The sequence below is a fragment of the Lissotriton helveticus genome, chromosome 1_1, assembly GCF_964261635.1.
Source record: "Lissotriton helveticus chromosome 1_1, aLisHel1.1, whole genome shotgun sequence".
In the NCBI taxonomy this organism is placed as follows: domain Eukaryota; kingdom Metazoa; phylum Chordata; class Amphibia; order Caudata; family Salamandridae; genus Lissotriton; species Lissotriton helveticus.
Genome location: NC_136057.1, coordinates 1,257,169,656 through 1,257,183,514, shown reverse-complemented (window position 1 = coordinate 1,257,183,514; position 13,859 = coordinate 1,257,169,656). Strand labels below are relative to the sequence as shown.

The following is a 13,859-nucleotide window of genomic DNA, read 5'->3' as shown; positions in this document are numbered from 1 at the left end:
GTCAAAGTATAGTCCAGACGAATTGTTGTTTCTTTTAATAATTGACTCAAAGAGGTAGAATGTATTCCAGAAAAGGAAATAAGCTACTCAAGCTATATTCCAAATGCTAAGGCACACTGGTGTTTCAAAAATATAAAAAGGCAAGCTAGGTAATCTACTAACAAAGTGGATAACAGTACCAAAGTATGAGCCATGAATGAGGGGTGGGATGAAAGGTTTTATAGTACATGGAACACAGAATCTGGCAATGATATTTCAGATGCAAATTGACAAAAAAGAACAACGCTTGAAAAGAAAGGCGAATATGGCCACTTGGAAAACATCAGCAACAAACACTCTGGTGAAACAAAGAATTATATGACAAAACTTGAACAATCACACAATATAAATGGTAATACCAAATACAATCCATAAAATTAGCTTATAAGTGAAGCAGGTTTCCAACTGAGGACACTGCAACAAGATGAGTGTGATTCCCAAAAGCTTGGGGTAGAAGGGCAAAGATAACTTAAGGTTGGCACTCTCTCTCTCTTTCTCTCGTCCCCTCCCTCTTGTTCGGTCTCTCCTTATTGAAGTGAGAGCACAACCACATCTAGAGGTGGGGTGGGAAACTAGTGATGAAACTGATAGCTTGGGACTTGTGTACCAGTGACGGATCGACTCCACTCACCACTTTTCTTAGGAGAAAAAAAAGTTACGTGTTTTTGGCCTATGGCTGAGCAGTTGCTAGAATGGTGTAGCTTGTTGTCAGAAGCCTAATGAATTGGAGTCGCAAAGTCACCATGGTATCTTTATCTTATTCTCATATTGTAGTTTTTCCCAATTCTCAATAGGTGCGAAGATTTGACACATAAAAAGAAAAGAAAGTGAGGACGAAGTAGAGAAAGCATCATGAGGCAGAATATTCTCCAGAAATTAAGCTTCTGAAACCTCAAACTAAATTGTGATTTGATTCAGAAGAAGCCTCAAGATTGTGAAAGGCTGCAGAATATTGTGGAGTAGCATCTGTAGCAGTCCTACGTGTCACTCTGTCACGCATTTGCCAGGTGGCAGTCGTTTAAGTTGCCTTAGTTTTGGTGCAATGTATGATGGCACCAAAGGAAGGATCTGTTCAGTATAAGGAGAACAATTTTCAGAGTGAGGTGCTGCAATCAATGTTACATCACTGAAGTCATAGGAACTGAGTCAGATCCATGTTTCCCACAAAGAACAAGTACAGTAAATGAGCCACATTCATTCAGCAGAATAGTGGGAAAGGTTTGGAGTGTAGCCAGTTGTATATTTTGGAGAAAACTGTTGCAAATATATTACAATAGAATGGTGTGGCAGCATTATGTTATGTACAGACAGCACATTGTCATTTGAAATGGCCACAGAATTCTCACTACAGTGTAGTTCACGCACAAAAGTATATAGCCTGCAAATGTTCTTGTGTGGAAATTAATTTTCAGGAATTATTTATCATTTACACATACCAATGAAAGTGGCTTCATTTGTTCTGACCCAATGAAAACCTTGGTTTCCAGAACACTTCAGAATTATTCTTACCTAACTGCTGGCATATTTTGAAATATTTGCACAGTTTGTTTACAGATATTAACATTTTGTTGTGTGTTACGATAAATGCCATCCTAGAGCCTTTCCTTACACACTCCTTGTACCCCAGCAATATTGACCAATAGTTCTCTTTACAAAATCCTCTCATTTTGGATCCAGGGAAAGAAACGTAAACACAAATCTCCATAATAAAAGAATAAGTAGCAATTTGTATGAAGACATAACCTGACATTTGACCTCTATCTTTAAATGCACAGCAAATGTGACAAAATGTAAAGCCATCTTTATTGCCCATTCACCAGTTGAACTCTGTATGACTATTTTGGGGGTACTGCAGTACCGCAACACCCCTACTTCCAGATCTTAGATGCAGGAACTAGTAAATGTTGTTGTGCAACCTTAGTTGCAGCTTCACTTACATAGTTGACGCCAAGTGGTCTGAGCATTTGGTGTGCCGTTGCAAGTCAGTGGCTCCAAATGGCTGGTGGCATAATGCATAAAGAATTGGGACATTAGTTACCAATCCCGAAGCATGAGGAGACTAAAGAGTGAAAAACACCTCAGATTTAACTAGAAAGAGAACTACATCCCTGGTATTGATAACAGTTGTGTGCAAGTGAAGCACATTTTGATCCACACTTAAGGGTGCACCTGCTGACTAAATAGAATTGCATCTGACATAAATCCAGGTGTAGACTTGGATGAAATACGGTGAAAGTAGCAAAGATCGTTGCAATGAGCTAATGATTTCAGAAGGAGAACTGCCTCTGTCACAAATCATAATTAACAAAGATGCCTAGAGACATGCAGGTGTTTGAAGACTCCAATGTTTTAAATGGGAAAAATAACTGCAGGTACTTATTGTATTGAGCTAGGGGCATGGCTAGTGTGCAGGATTAAAGGCGGGTGAGACATGATGATACGAAAACACTTCTATTGAGTATTCATTTTACCCTTGCATTGCCCTTGATAGTAGTCCTTTACTTTCAATATGTACAGATTAGCAGCTACATATGCTAATAAATTGTAGTGTGAAGACCTGCTGGGAACAAGCCCTAACTCATAATGGAAGGAGCTTCCAAACAATGAATACAGCCAAGCCATCAACAGTACTATTAGCACTTTCAGGTTAATAATCAGTGTACCCCAGGACGAGAGTGTCAGTTACACCCATTGCAGGACAAACTAAAACATATAAGAAATGTATCAATATAAGTAAAATGTGTTAACTCGTTACACAAAATGAAAGCCAACCCCCAAATATTGATGTTTCCTTGTTTTGTAATAATTGCAGCTTCTTAATGTCATACTTCTCCTACTTGTTTGCATTTGGCACAAACCTTATAGATTCAAGAGAGCCCACACATACAAACAGAAACAAGCATTACACACATTTCTTTTCAAATACCTCTTGAGGGTCCTGATACTCTTCCACTCTGATTTTGTTTCTCTCTCACACAAAAACATCCACACAAGCAGTCGAACACGCACACAAATATACACACGAGCATGAAACACACACCACACAAACAAGCAGACATATATTAACTATCAGTCTTCACATCTCTAATCTCTCAATCCCGCTCCCTCTCACTACTATCCCATTTGTATCTGTTACTCTCATTGCCCCACTCTCCTTACCCAGATTGCATCCTATCATTCCCTACCATCACATTCTATTTTTAATCTGCCATCTCCATGCCTCTCTTACTCTTTGTATAGCTGTCTCGATCTCATCCCCATCTCTATCTAACTCTAGCGGGTTTTCCCGTTTGCGTGGAGGGCACGTCGGCAGACAGCTGGTCCCCGCTCCCATTGGCTGGTGTTGGTTAGGTGGGGCGCCAGACTCGGGACCTGACATATTTAACCGGGATGATTGGAATCTACGGTTGGTCCTAGCTGCCAGTGCATGAATTACTATGCTTGGCTGCTCACATTAATTTAGAAATACTTGCTGCTATTAGACCTATTATTGCTGCTATTTTAGAACTTTACTTTTAAAAGTTCGCCGTGTTTTTAAATTTCTAGCACTTTACTTTGGTGTGACATCGCATTGTGCATTGTGCAGTTTCCTCATTGTTTGCTCCCTACCTGCCTGTGCCCCGTTCCACCGCGGGTTTTCCCGTTTGCGTGGAGGGCACGTCGGCAGACAGCTGGTCCCTGCTCCCATTGGCTGGTGTTGGTCAGGTGGGGCACCAGACTCGGGACCTGACATATTTAACCAGGATGATTTTCTCCGCGCACAGCGGACGCGCGCAGCTGGAGTGCGCCGAAGTTGCGCCAAAGTTAAGCCCGTCTGCGCCCGTCCGCGCTGAGGACGCGCCAGGGGCCAGGTGGGCTGGGCCTCGCTTCACTCTCCAAGAAAATTGTGAGTTGTACTCCCATTCTACACTTCTTGCACTCAGACCCGTCCTCAAATCATGTCACTTTACCTTACTCCCTGATAATCTTGCTAATATCCAATGCTGCAAAGGGGTTTTAAGATCTATACGCCCTCGATATCATTATGATAAAAAACTTGCCAAACCTGGAAGTCAGTCGCCCGTCCCTAAATTTCTAAGTGAGGCTGGCTTGCTCCTAAATGCTAGGTCTTTGGCCCGTAATAATGTTGCATTCAATGACTTTGTCTCTCAAAAAAGGCCCCCCTGGGTTTTTATCACCGAAACTTGGGGTTCTGAAACCTCTGGCCCAGATATTGTGGAGGCAGTCCCTGAGGGCTACACTCTGTCCAGAATGGACAGGTCTGGACGAAAGGGGGGTGGGCTGGGAATTTTGTTTAGAGATACTTTCACTTACTGTACCAAGCCTCTTTCCTTGCCCTCAGACAAGTTCGAGGCACTGTATTTTTCTATTAACTTTCTCCCCTCTGCTTCTTTTTCTGGTATTCTCTGCTACAGACCTCCAGGCCCCAGAACGACCTTTGCTCAGGATATTCTTAAACTTATGGAGCCCTATGTTGATAAGCCTCAATTTAGCATTCTAGGCGATTTTAATTTTCATTTAGAGGCCATAGAAACCAAGGATACGCTAGCACTAGTAGATGGCTTAGCTGCATGTGGATTGGGTCAACTGGTCAATGGCCCTACACATCTGGCCGGCCATACGTTGGATGGCATTTTTTCAAATGATGCTAGACTTCTGACAGGCACTCCCATTCCTCTCTCTTGGTCCGATGATCTGGCAGTCCCCTTCTACTTTAAAGTCAATCCTACTCTATTTAATAAACTCAAGAGTAGTGTATGGGCAACCAGAAGGAATTACAAAGCAATTAATGATGACACTGTGTCAACTTTCCTGAAAGCCCTCAGTTGCCCTCCCCTGGGTGATCCCAATAGGGCTGCCTCTGACCTCTCAAATGCCCTAGCCAGTGCCATAGACTCTCTGGCTCCGGCAAAACATTACTAGTCAGCCCGCAAGAGCCCTTCTCAACCCTGGTTCTCTGACCGTTTAAGATTCATGCGTCAGAAATGCAGGCAACAAGAGAGGTCCTGGACTGCTCATCCTGATCTATGGGGAAAGCCCTGCATAAATCTCTGCTCAGAGATTATAAGAAGGCGATTATGGAGGAAAAAAGTTGCCATTTCACTAACCTTACAACTTCTCTTAAATCCCCTAGAGATCTTTTTAACATAATCGACTCTCTGTCGACACCTAGATCAGCCGACCCTACCATCGAAACTCAGGAACTCTGTAACAACATAGCGAGTTTTTTTCACTCTAAGATTGCTGATATTTATAGTGCTCTTGAAATCAGCAATCAAGAGCTTAATGCCAAGGCAGCAGGATCTTCCTTTTCAACCCCCTATATTGCTGAGAATGTCGATGCCCCGCCTAAACCGCAGCTCATAGGCTTCCCCCTCTTGTCCTTGGAAGATCTCAATCTCCTTCTCGAGCTACTAAGTCTTGCTCGCCCCTTGACCCATGTCCTTTAAGAACTTTGAAGACCTGCAGAGGGTCTGTTCTTCCTCCTCTTTTAGAGGTTATGAACTTGGCGATTCGTGAGGGGACTTTTCCCTCCCCCTGGAAGACTGCCGTTGTTAGACCTTTGCTTAAAAAACCCTCTTTGGATCCAGTAATACTGAAAAATTACCGCCCTATCTCCCTTCTTCCGGCCCCAGCCAAGATCCTGGAGTCCCACATAAATCGTAACCTGTCTGCTTTTATTGAAAATTCCAACTTGTTAGACATCTCCCAGCATGGGTTTCGATTAGCTCACAGCACTGAGTCTGCTCTCACGGTCGTGATTAATAGAATCCGATCTGAGGTTGACAGGGGACACTCCTCGCTGCTAGTGCTATTAGATCTCACAGCAGCGTTTGACACCTTGTCCCTGTCAATACTGATCTCCAGGCTCAAGGATATCGGAGTAGGGGGTTCTGCCCTTAGTCTACTCTCCTCCTTCCTCCATCATAGGGAGCAGAGAGTTAAAATGGGCAACTTCCTCTCCGATTCTCAAGAAGTGCAATGTGGGGTTCCTCAGGGCTCTTCATTGACCCCTTTATTATTCAACATCTATGTCACCCCACTTGCCAAGGTGATAAGATCCTTTGGTCTAGATGTGTTATCGTATGCCGATGACACTCAGATCTTGGTATCTATCACTCAGCCGGCTAGTGAGATTGCCCCTAAGTTTAGAGCCTGTATAGAAGCAGTCTCCCAATGGATGGTGCGTAATTTTTCAAAACTAAATGGCGAAAAGACCGAAATTATGGTCTTTGGAGGGAGCCAAGATCTTTGGTCAAAGGACTGTTGGCCACCGTCCCTGCGAGAATGCCCTCGCCCTACTCTTACCTTGGTGTCCTAATTGACCCTGCCTTATCTTTTGACTCTCAGGTAAACAGGACGGTGTCAACCTGTTGCGGCATTATTAGAATCCTTAGGAAAATTGCCCCCTACCTGTCCCCGGTAGCTCGGAAACAAGCAACAGTTGCCTTAGTATTATCGAGGCTAGACTATTGCAATGCCCTTTATGGTGACATTAGCAAAGCCTCCATCTACCATCTCCAAATGGTACAGAATGCCGCGGCCAGAATGGTCTTAAGTCTCCCTAGACGAGCTTCTGTAACAATGGCCAGAAGGGACCTCCACTGGCTTCCAATTCCTTCTAGGATTTCATTTAAACTTCTCTGTCTGGCCCATGGTGCTATTCACGGCTCAGGATCAGAAGGTATTAGGTCTCTTCTGTGTGTGTACGCCCCCAGTAGAAGCCTCCGGTCATCATCGAAGAACATGCTTGTGGTTCCCAGGTTTACGAAGGCAAGGTGGGGAGGCAGAGCCTTTTCTGTTTTGGCTCCTAAACTTTGGAACTCCCTCCCTTTGGAGATCACTAGTCAATCTTCCTTGGTGGTCTTCAGGAAACACCTGAAGACCTGGCTTTTTTCTCAGGCATATTAGGGGCTGTACTCCTAGTGGCCTCTTGGTTTAGTTATCTGGTAGTTTTTGGACTTCTATGTTTGTTTGTTCTGCGCCTTGATGCCCTTTGGGGCTAAGTTTGCGCGGTATAAAATGCTATTCATTCATTCATTTTCTGCGTTTAACCCTTGTGTCTTTCTGTTTCCCCTTTAAACTCTCCTTTGCTCCTTCTATCTCTGCCCACTCACTCTTCACCTTCTCTCACCCCTTTCTCCCTACTCTCCATTGAAAGGCTATGGGGTGAAAATGGCCCTTCCTACGCAGCCACTCATGAGTAGAACCTCTCCCCGCCCACTCATTCAGTCTGCACATATCACTGTGCCCAGGCAGTCAATGTTCTATACACTAACTAACAAGACGAGCCAGCATGGCTGTTGAGGAGACTGAGAGCTTCAATTTGGGTGAGGAGTGAGCAGAGGCCCTCTTGCCCGTGGGGCAGGCCTCCAGTAGTCTGTTCAGGCTCTATTGGGCCTCTTGTCACAGCTAAAAAATACAGCGAGAAGCCCAGTGCCCACCTTATTAATCTGACCCTGAGTACCAGTACTGTCCTTGGCAGTGTAGAAGTGCCAGTACTAATTTTGGTAAAAATAAGAAGGGATGGTACTCAGTACCTGTGAGTACCAGCCCAATTAAAGCACTGGTTGAATCCTGTTTTTGATGGCTAAGTGGTTTGTCCTCACTCAATGGGGCACAGCAGCGTTTTTTCACCAGAACTGAATTTCAGAAAGATATCAGTCTCGGGGCCGAATGGTGGTGACACACAATTGGTGTGGCGATACTAGGTTAAGTGACCATTAGCAAGACAAATCAGTGACTGTGACACGTGGCCCGGGGCTGGTTTTGTCTGTGTTAAGGGCCCTGTTATTTATTGCTTTGGCCCAGACGAGCCCTGAAACGTTCTTCAAGCTTCTAAGCTCGGGTTCCAGTTGAATCTCTCTGCTTCCCATAATGGTGGCCACCCGCCTGTGAAGTCAATCTCTCACAGTATTACCTCCTGCTTTGCTTGCTGCGTACCTTTGAGGGTAAACGTCCTTCCGCCTTCATGAAGTCTCACTTACAGCACAGATAGTCCGCACTGCACCTTGGCCCTCAAAATCTCTGCGCTCATACAGACTTGAACTGTACTGTTTTGTAATTGGGTGCCTGGTGCGTCACTCACCCAGTTGCCAAACAGAACAATACATAATAAGCTGCAGCCAGGTATCCTAACCCAAGCTTGCAGCCTCTTCCTCTCAATACATAGCTGTTATATACTGCTTAGGAATTCATTTCTCTTCCCTGTTATTTTGGCTCCTAGCTGCTTAGCCAGGGAGAGTGTTCTGAGTGGAATGTTGGTGTGATGGAGATTAATGGAATGCTTAGGTGCCTGTGTGAGTCCTTTTCACCGAACAGCCCCAGCCTGGGCATACTTTATTTGATTGCACAATTTGGATTTCCTGCTACTGTGACATCGTGCGAGCCTAAGTATTCCTCATATCTGATCTAAGCAACATTCAACTCTGACGTTTTGGCCTGCAGTGTTGAGTCAAGTGATATAGTTGGAATTTCAAAAGTAAAGAATATCTCAACTTGGTCATTTTACATGCTGCACAGTCATCTATGTGTGTGCTCTGGAAGGGAAATTGTTGTATACTGTGCCATCTAGCCATTTTTAATTATCGTGTTTGTGCTTCAATTGAGCCCAGCGCTTCATGGGGCATGTTAATCTTTGGGACCTTGCTAAGTGCTTATCAACTGGTTGGTCTTTGTTTCTATGCAGTTTTTGAACTGCTGTGGGATGCTTTCCAGCACGGACATGTCTGGAGTAACCCAGCATGTGTCATCTCTATGAGCTGCCATCTTTGGAGTTTTGTCTACAGGCATGCCCATGGCTGTGCTTCAGGCAGTTGTTTGCTCACTAGGCCTTGCCTATACCACCAGCAATTTCTACAACTACAGCTCTCGGGTTTTACCTCAACTTAGCGATCCAGAGGATATGAAGACAGGAGCTAGCGTGGCAGAGATTCCTATCGAGATTGCTCTGTATCAAATTGGTAATGGTAATGCTGCTGTGGTTTACCATCAGTACAATTTCGAAAAAGGCATGGAGGATGTACTCACAGAAGTGACCTTCAACAACACAGAAGTGTTTCTGTACATTAAGTGTTTTGAACCTATTTCCACCTCTCTCAATGCTTAACGTTGCAAGCAAGTTGTGTGAGATATCGCTCATAGTAGATCTTGTGATGTCTTGAATGGATACTGTCAAAGTTTCAGCAAATCATTTTTGTTGATCTAGTGTTGTTAGAGTGATTTTCCATTTACTGCCATGCTGTGTGATGCCTTCATTTTAGGTCTTTAACGCACATTGTTGACAATCTTAAAAGAATGCTTCGGTTACAGTGACATTTTTAGTACTAAGCTCCTGCATATCCGGTGGTCCTTATTGTAGTCCAAAGTTTGCACTCTGTGGGTATCTCGAGTGTATATTTTAGCTGTGCTCCATTATTTACATTTATGGTGTTCTTACTGGGGTGACATTCTATTTCTTGGCTGAAGCATGCAGTTCTGAGTGTCACCACTTGTTGGTATGTGGTAGGGACTAATTTTACACTACGTTGGGCTGTTAACATCTTACATTACAAGCATGCCACGTTTCTACATTGAACGTTATATATCCCTTACACGTGGGATTGCTTTATGGGCTTTGTTGGCCCATTTTCTTGAGTAGCTTTAGTACCCTTACGTGAGGGATGTCACAGTGTTTTTAGTGTGTGGTTGTCACCCATTTTTTGGTTTTATTTTATACAAACTTACACGGAAGATCATTGTATAGGTGGAATTTGCTTGTATTTGAATTGCACGTTACTCAATATTACATGAGGAACGGGGTCTGGTTTTAGTCCCATTTTCATGAAGTTCGTTATAAGCCCTTACATGAGGGATGTCAATATGGGTTAAACTACTATTTCTACTATTTTTGGACCCTTACATGAGGGGTGGATAAATGGCTTTCAATCATATGTCTTTAACACTGAAAAGAAAGCATGGCTGTTAAGGACTCTTTCTATGAAAATAAATGGAGTCCTAGTGTCTCAAAATGTTGACAATTGACGAATGAAATTTAGAATTACTAGTACTTGCCAAACATGAAGAGGTGACATATCACCAAATAAATTTCTTATGAAAACATGATATTGTATAGTTCGCATTTAAAGTATATTTAAATAATAGTGGGTGTATTTATTAATTAATTTATATATTTACATTATAGTGCTATATTCAGTCCTCCCTCTTCATTGGGGAAGATTTTACTGCTTGTGCATATAACTGTGTTTGAATTACAAGTAGAAGGGCCAAATTATCAGTAGCGGCTGGTAGAGGACAGTGGCGAGGAGGCAGGGGAAGGTGGGGTGTTGGCAAAAAATAAATAGAAAAGAAAGGAAAACTTACCTGGTGGACACTGTCGCCAGCCTTCATCTCTCCTCCATCACAGGAAGCACCCAGGCTCCCAGACTCCCCAGACTAATCACAACGCCGCCTTACAGCACCATTGTGATTGGTCTGAGTTCCGTGGTTCCGCACTCAAAGGGGGACTTGGAGGCTGGGCATGTTCTCCTCCCAGGCTGTGCAATACAGCTTGTGGAGTACATGCAAAGGGCACATGACAGTTTGGCCAGCCCGAGACGGTCAGCCAAACCGTCATGCGCACTTAAGGTGCAGCCACCACTCCTCCTTCCTCGAAGTCACAGGAGCCCAGTCACACCCCGCCCTTACTTAACCAGGTTGCAGTGCAACTGCAACACTAAAATAATGATAATAATGTTCCGTTATTATCATTTTATTTTTCTTTTGCACTACTTGAAAGCAGTAGAGCGATGGTCCTTGGCCTTAGCCGAGGAGCATATGCTACATATTATTATTTTCTCCTCAGATTATGGGACATTTGTCAGTGTATGCCATCCTCCATGGAAAAACATGAAATTTAACCAATGCACATTAAGAGGTGTGCTTAGCTAGTCACTCCAGAATTCACTCTCACTGGAATTGAAAGTACCTCGGGATAACTGAAACACTCCAACCTGTGGTGCCTGGAGGCTTGAAACATCATGTCTGGGACTTGCTGCTGAAATTCATTTGGTGGATACCATGTGATCAACCCCCTTGTGCAATACTTTCTCCATCAATGTGACCCTCCCTCCTCAGCTTATCCCTCTTTCCAAATCTCGGCCAAGTTATTCAACCCTCCTTTTTGAGCTCCTACACATACACAGCAGAGCTCCAGGTATTACATTTATATAGCTTATCCTTTCTTAGGAGGTTTTAGAAGAAGGGTGGTATATTTAGAATGGGAGCATTAAACAGTGAGCACCCACAAACAAGAAGAAAGGACTCCCAATTTGATGAAGGGAAGTAGTAAGACATTGTGAGAGTGATTGATGTGTTGCTCAGTCAGAAATGCAATAACTTGCTAAAACAACTTAAATGAAACCACAGTAACTACACAAACAATGAGACACTCCATCATAGTTTGACCGGTAAATGCTTACATTCAGTCCTGCATCACATGCGTCTAAGGTGATTACAAGAGTCTCTCCCGGAGTTGGAGTAATTATGTTGCTTTGAAAAAAATCTCTTAGTTCTGCTGGATCATTCCCTGAAAAGTACAAATATATTTTTATGTCAATAATTTTTAGAGCATTAGGAGATTATTTTTTTTTAAAAAGGAGTAATGTTATTATTAAACTGAAAATGCAATGCAGTAGCAAGTGAGCTTTACATTGCAACCTAATGGCTCGAATGGTTCAAGACTAAGGGTCTGATTTGGAGTTTGGCAGACAGAATGTGGCGTAGTAGCCTGTCCTCCAAGCTGATGGTCCACCTGCTCTATGCAGAGTCGGGTAGACCATCATGTTTCCAATGACTGTATGCATGGCTGGTTTTACAAGTGGAAGCCCTACATCAGCAGCCTGACGGAGTTGGAGTTGTAGTTGTCAGTGTAAGTACATCAGACCACCCGCCCTATTTAGAGTGAATGGTCTGATGTACATTTTTTTAAATAAGTACCGTCAAGGAAACTCTGGCAGTCCCAAATTGAAGACAAATAGCAAAAGATCCTCACATCCTGGGAGAAAACGCACTGGGAGTTTAGGTCTCAGGGTCATTCGTTTTTTTTGTTTTTCAAAAATAAACCTATGCTTTGGGAGTTTGTTTTTGAAAAACATAAAAGGTTCCTGAGAGGCTGCCTAAACCGTGGTGGTCACTCAGCAAACTATCAGTGCCCAGCCGCGGCCCGTGGAGGGAGTTGTGGTGGGGCAGACAGGCGGGGTGGGGAGGGGCAGGGTGGGGGTGATAAACACCGGAATATGGATGATTGCAGGTAAGTAAACAATTAAATGAATAAAACGAATTTCGTAGCGCACCCTGCATCGCATTTTGCGATCCAGGGACAGGGATCTGGGTGCTCTTGTAAAAGCACCCAGACCTCCGCTGGGCTGGAACAAATCTGTAAATATGGAGGGCGTAAGTCCAGCCAGGGTGGGTGTGTATCCCGTCCACCATATTACAGCTGTATTATAGTCAATATAGCTGACGGAGTCCTTGTCCACTAACATCTAAATAAGGCCCAGATCATGCAGCAAAGCTATTCCGGGTGAGGGTAAGGAGTACTCATGGCAGCATTAGGACACGTGCTGTCAGGGTGTCAGGTACCACTGAAACAACATTTCATGCTAGTGCCTTCTGAAAAGGTAAAAACCCGGACATTCCCACTTTGCACTTTTCAAGTGAATAACAGCACATTTTATAAATCACAAGCATTGCATTAGAAGCAACCACACTTGTCACAGTAAGTACATAAGAGTTTTCAAAAAGTTGTCTTAGTGTTCCTCACCAGGCTGGTCAACGCCGTTGCCACACTGTCCACACGTTTTATACTGTTTACTCATTTTGAACTGAAATAGAAAAACAAAGAGCTCAATAATAAGTGTCACAATTGTTCACAAATATTCCCTTGCCCTGATTGCCTTTGTAAGCATGAAGCTTAATGCTTATGCTTTTTATTTAAGCCATTTCTGTTATTTACGGAAATTTAAAGGAGTAGCAAACCTGATATCAATAATACGTTGGTCTCATGACGTCACAGGAAGTGACATCATTTGGACTTTGAACTCATGGCATGTAACTTTGCATGGCATTTGATCTTGAGTCACAAAGATTGGACCCTATACAGTGCCACTAGGAAGAAGGCTGGTTTCCATTTCCACAAACAGAAGATAAACCTTACTGCCCCTCTGTCTTTAGGCCCAACTGCCGTTACCCATAATCGGCATAGAGACGCTCAATCCCCACCTGGCAATAAAAGCAGAAGCTACCCAAGTGTTCTGGTGAATGTGGCATAGGGCAGGCAACAGAAGGGAGGGCAAACAGGGAGAAGATAAGGGAGGCTGCACCATGGAGTAATCATATTAATATTGCATGTAATTAAACATTTCCACAATGCGCATCTTTCTTGTCCCAATTATTATGTTTGTGAGGATGTATGCTCAAGCACACTCAGTAAACCCCACTCCAGATGACCCAATGAGAGTCTAGGATTTACGAATCCAATGAGAAATTATTTTTTTGATAAATATTGTATTGTTTGGGGCCCCTTTAAACCGATCACATGGGTCTGAAATGTTCAGCCTTCGCTCTTTTTTCTTTTGCTTTTCCCAGCTCTGTAGTGGCAAGGCTGGTGGGCCACTCTCTGTGTACACTCCCGCTTCCATTTCACTTTATTTTGTTTGTTTGTGATGTTTACATTTTTTTTGCAAATGTATGGAAGTCACCTTCAGAAAGCAGAATTATTTACTCTCCATTACCTTTCATCGTGTAATTCCTATTGAATATGTTTACAAAATAAATACATA

At 43.4% G+C, this 13,859-nt stretch overlaps 1 protein-coding gene across 1 annotated transcript in view; it reads right to left on the bottom strand.

The window, feature by feature from the left end:
• Positions 1-13,859, bottom strand: part of MUC19 (mucin 19, oligomeric) — a 1,331,159-nt gene that overhangs the window by 1,188,817 nt on the left and 128,483 nt on the right. The window contains exons 24-25 of the mRNA XM_078649731.1: positions 12,842-12,902; positions 11,499-11,605 (exon numbers count right to left, since the gene is read on the bottom strand). Coding sequence (XP_078505857.1) covers positions 11,499-11,605; positions 12,842-12,902 — 168 coding nt within the window. The remainder of the gene's footprint in view (positions 1-11,498; positions 11,606-12,841; positions 12,903-13,859) is intronic.